The 4884-nt window shown below is 39.0% G+C and overlaps 1 protein-coding gene across 1 annotated transcript in view; it reads left to right on the top strand.

The window, feature by feature from the left end:
* The first annotated feature begins 38 nt into the window (after positions 1-38).
* Positions 39-4884, top strand: part of INPP5K (inositol polyphosphate-5-phosphatase K) — a 15555-nt gene continuing 10709 nt past the window's right edge. The window contains exons 1-3 of the mRNA XM_010296853.1: positions 39-85; positions 2698-2805; positions 3490-3598. Coding sequence (XP_010295155.1) covers positions 39-85; positions 2698-2805; positions 3490-3598 — 264 coding nt within the window. The remainder of the gene's footprint in view (positions 86-2697; positions 2806-3489; positions 3599-4884) is intronic.

Here is a 4884-nt window from a genome sequence, read left to right on the forward strand (position 1 = left end):
CGTCCCCTCCGCAGCGCTTCCTGACCGGAACCCTGGGGATGGAGCCTGCGGGCGCGGCGCAGCAGGGCGCCGTGAGGGAGCTGAGGTGAGCGGTCGGGGGCGGAGGGGCGGCTCGACGTGAGGCGCAGGTCCGAGCGCGGCTTTTGCCAGTGCGGGAGAAAAGTAGCTAAGTCGTTACGTAATTAGCTCAGAATTAGCGGAACTTGTGTTTCTGCTTATTAACAGGGAGTTATACTAATTGGCGATGTTACGTAGTTATATGAAATAGGAAAGAAAAGCTGATTTTTCTGATTTGAAAGCGTCGGTTCGGGCGTCGTTTCAGGGAGGCTTATTGAGTATTGTTTGGGTCTTAGGACTCCAGAGACCTTCTTAACGTTTAACGAGGGCAAGATCTCCTGTTTGCTGTTAACGTATCTAGTGTCTCAAATTCCTCGCTTGTCGTGAGGAACTTGAATAAATCTCTGGCTTCTGCTTTCCCGGTGTTTTTACATTGCATCTTCACGTCGTGCCTTCGGTGGTGATGAGTTGCGATGTCACGCACTGTGGGCTTGGTTCACTAGAGACACCTGTTTGAAGGGCAATTGAGTAGTTGTCTCTAATGGGAAAATTAAAAAAAAAACCACAGGAAAACGAACGCTAACATTTGCAGAAAGATCTTAAAAGCCATCTTAACGCACTGTTATAAACAGTATGACCCTAAAAAATTCTCTGCTCTGGAATCGTGTCAGGAGTCAGTGACACTAAATAACATCTTCACTAGTTTGCTTGTATTTAGGAACATGTTTGCAGAAAGCTTACTTGAGGCTGTACTCTAGCGGTACTGAAAGCTTCCAGAATAGTTTCAGCAGTGTCCTCCACCCTTTGGTAAAGGCTGGCTTTGTGGCATCAAATGAAAATTGGTATCGCTCTTGTCTCCCCTCCATACTGTGGACAGTACTTGTATGGCCTTGTGAAGCAGTCAGGAGCATCAGCAGACCTTTGGGATTGCATAATGTTGTAGGTTATTTGTTTTGCAGATGCGTGTACTTTCCTCACTATTAGGTTTTTACCTGCAAACATAGTCATAAGCTACAATGAAACTGAATTATTAAGGACGTTCTTGGAATTTTTACAAGCACTTTTTCTTACGGTGTAAATTCTAGCACTGCAGTCTTTCTGTGTTCTTAACAGTAGTGTGAATACTGGACTCTTTGAGGAATTTAATTTCTGTCAGTAATGACTGATGACTTCAATATTATTTCAGTTTTATCTAATCAGATCATTGTCTTCCAAAATTAGTAACTTGAGAGAGTTCCCAAGGGATGCATCTCTGACAGCAGAATTAGATCTGCAGCATTCATACTTCCCCCCCCCCCCCCCCCGAATTTGTTTTAGAATAGGTTTTTTCTGACTTCAGTGTAGTCTTACAAGGAGAATCTATCAGAGAGAGAAATTATGGATCATTGAATTAGTCTGGTATGCAAAGTATGCACTTTCCAGCTCTTCCAATACATTGTGTGCCACCTTGAGCAGGCAGGTGATTGGGGCATAAAATTACGGCCCTAATAATGGGTGTATTGGTGGGATTCACTATTTAAGTGTCAGTGTTTGTAGGGTCCTTATAGGACCCTAAGGTGGATGGAAAATTAACAACTTACTATTTTTTAAGTCTGTCTGACGTGTAACAAGACTGACGGTGAAGTGAATACCTTTTTAGAAGCTCTGATGTTGAAATTACCATCGTATAGAAAAACAGTAGACAAGTCCTATGGCACGTGAATGTTTCTGACAGTGCTCGAGAGGAGCCATAGGTTTGCTTGGTTTTGGTCAGAACTGTGTATTTGTATTTTTGGGAGCTGGAGATTATGTTTCTATTAGCCTACAGATGGAGGCACATGATTGATTCAAATCAACATTAAATTCGTTTAAATCTTGAGCTTATAGAATTAATCACATTAAATCTGTTGTGAAGAAACAGGTCACTGTGTGAGGTAGGATGTGATTGCAGCTTTTGTAACAACCCTTTGAGTGTGGTGGTAATGCTACGTTTTTTTTCAGCATTGCTCTGTCTACATTTTTCCTTTGGCATTAGAAGCAATGCTGAATTTCACATGAGTGAAAACTTGATCTGGAAGACCCTTAGTCATATGTTTCTTTTATACTTAGGATTTTAATGGGCTAGTCCTTCAGAGTGTAGTTATTCTTTCCTTTTGAGCAAATGGCATCCTTCAGTGACGAAGGTGCATTTCAAGATTCAGCAGCCCTCTCCCTAAACGATTTGGAAAGCCTGCACAACTTCCGCAGCCGTTCTGCAAGTTTCAGCAGCACAGGGTCCATTGGCCGCTTGCAGCTCCGTCAACGAGTAGCCCAGCTTATGGCTTGTGTAGAGGACATCAGCTCGGATGATGAAATTCATGAAGAAGTGTCTCGCACTCTAGATGAAGCTTTCCTTATCTGGGGGAAAAAGCTGAAGCATAAGTGGCAAGAATTCAGGTTTTGTTCCCTCTAGTTGATTGGTTTTGTATTGTGCTTTTTTTTTTTTTTTTAATGCTAAATAATAAATAGCTTTCTGATTGATGAAAAGTTACAGAAAGTCTTTGTTTTCCATAGAGAGAAATTCTGTGGGGAAATTAGATGCTCTTAGGATTGGTTACCTGTTCACGTTTCAATTTTAGCATTGGTTTTCTGTGATTTTTTTGTTTGTATGTTTGCTTGTAGACTACACTTAGTTACCTGGAATGTAGGCACAGCTTCTCCACCTCCTGATGTCACTAGTTTACTCCAGCTCAATTCACTGGGCCCAAGTATGGATATGTATGTTATAGGGTAAGTATATATTAAAGAACTTGCTTTGTAAGTTATTGCAAAACTGCTAAGTCTCAACAGCGTACTGTCTGTTTTGGGAGGACTGTGCTATGTGCATCACTGCCTAGGACGTGGTTATATTATTGCTAACAAAAGGTGAAGACTAGGATTAGTGATTTAAACAGAGATAATTTATAGCAAGAGAATCTTCTCTCCTTTCTGCTGTTGTTTTGTGATAAAATATAGAATAACTTTTTTCTAAACACCCAAAAAGTTTTTGGCTGCTGTTTTGCGTTGTTGGCGTGTAGAGGCATATTCATTTTGATATGAAAGTTATCCAAGATTCAGCATCTTTTGAAGAAATTAGTGCAACTTTATTGGGCACTATCTGCCATCATGTTTCCAAACTTTCTTGAAATTGTAAAGACCTGAGAGGTTGTTTGTCGTAACATATCTTGAGTCTAGCATTGTCTTAAACTCTGTCTTGAGGTGTATGTAAGCTTCTTTCACTTTGCTTTTCTCAGTGTTAGATGTGCTAGACGTGTGGATGGGTTGAACTGTTTGTAAATGAGAAACGGAACAGCAAGAAATTTCTGATTTATGCTGAGAGAGGTCTGTTAGGATTTTGTGGTCTATCCTCTGAAGAGGTTATATGAATTCTGTCAAAACCAAGTGACACAGTGTGAGTAATCTTGATGTATTCAGCTTACAGGAGGTGAACTCCAGAATCACAAATTTTCTGTCTGACTTGGCATTTGATGATCCATGGAGCATTTTTTTCATGACCGTGTTGTCTCCATTGGGATATATCAAGGTAATTGTTTACATCTCTTGTCACAGCAGTGAAGGAAAATGTCTTCCCCAGCTCCTTTCAGATTTTTTTTCTCCTTAAACTCTCCATAAAAGATAAGTTTATGGTGGCTTTTGCAGGTGTCAGTAACTTCCACAGGTACATGTATGTGAGAAGTGATCGTCATCACACTTGTGTTTTCCAGCTTTGTTGATAAAGGCAATTTTATTTTTTTTTCTATTAATAATAATGTCCTTAATTTTAGCAGTAAAAATTTGATGTACAGTTTTTTGTCTCTCATTTGGAATAGTTGGGCAGTTTTGATGCTTTTGCAGCTCAGATGACAAACAACAGGAGGTTGTTCAGATATACTGGCAATGGCCTATATAAATGCAGCAGAACTGTGTGGTGAATAGAAAAATACTCCTGTCATAAGAAGAATACATTCTCAAGGAACAGAGTAATGAAGATTATTTAAAATGAAATGCAATGTAAACTTACACTCAACAGCATATTTCTTGTGGCCACAATATTTCTATCTCTCTCTTGTTTGTAGAAATTTTTTTTTTGCTCTGTGCAGTATTGGGGAACTGTATTGTCATGTTTCTAATGTAGTCTGCTTAAGTACCTGCTTTCACTATAAATATCCCAAGCAATAGCAGTGACTTTCGTTATGATTGGTAAGGTTTCTTTTTCTTTTTTTTTCCCCAACTTGTTTGCAGGTGAAAATAAATTGCATATATGTAAAACAGGATTTTAGTGGGTATTTGTATTTTTCTGAGGACCTTATTTTTGACTGAAGACCTAGAACATTGTATGGTAGGTTAAATGACATGATTTTGGTAATATCGGAGGCATAAGATCAGCTAAAGTACTAGCTATTTTAATAATGCAAACAATAGACATAGGAGGATATCGTGACTTTCTCTAATAAAGATATATGAAAAGCCTTTTGAATGTTGTATTGGTTTTCTAAATCAAGCATTATTTCAGGGTGATTTTGCTGAGATGATTGTATTATCTGCATGCTAATCAGACTCAGTAGTTGTGCCATTATTTTAACTGTAATTAAACAAACAAAGGACCCATCGGGAATTATAAAAAGGAAAAAAAAACATTGTTCATTCTAGTGTAAGTAATTGCTGATAAACATTCAAGATCTGGCTGTGGGCTGACTTTCAGGCCCTGTATACAGACAGTTAAAAAGAATTCCTAGTGGTATGCATGGTTGATTTTGAATTCTAATTTATAAATGTGGCACTTTGGACACACTAATGAATGGATGCTGCCACCTAATGGCTTTCAGCAGG

This window comes from Phaethon lepturus, unplaced genomic scaffold (assembly GCF_000687285.1).
Source record: "Phaethon lepturus isolate BGI_N335 unplaced genomic scaffold, ASM68728v1 scaffold25111, whole genome shotgun sequence".
Taxonomy (NCBI): Eukaryota; Metazoa; Chordata; class Aves; order Phaethontiformes; family Phaethontidae; genus Phaethon; species Phaethon lepturus.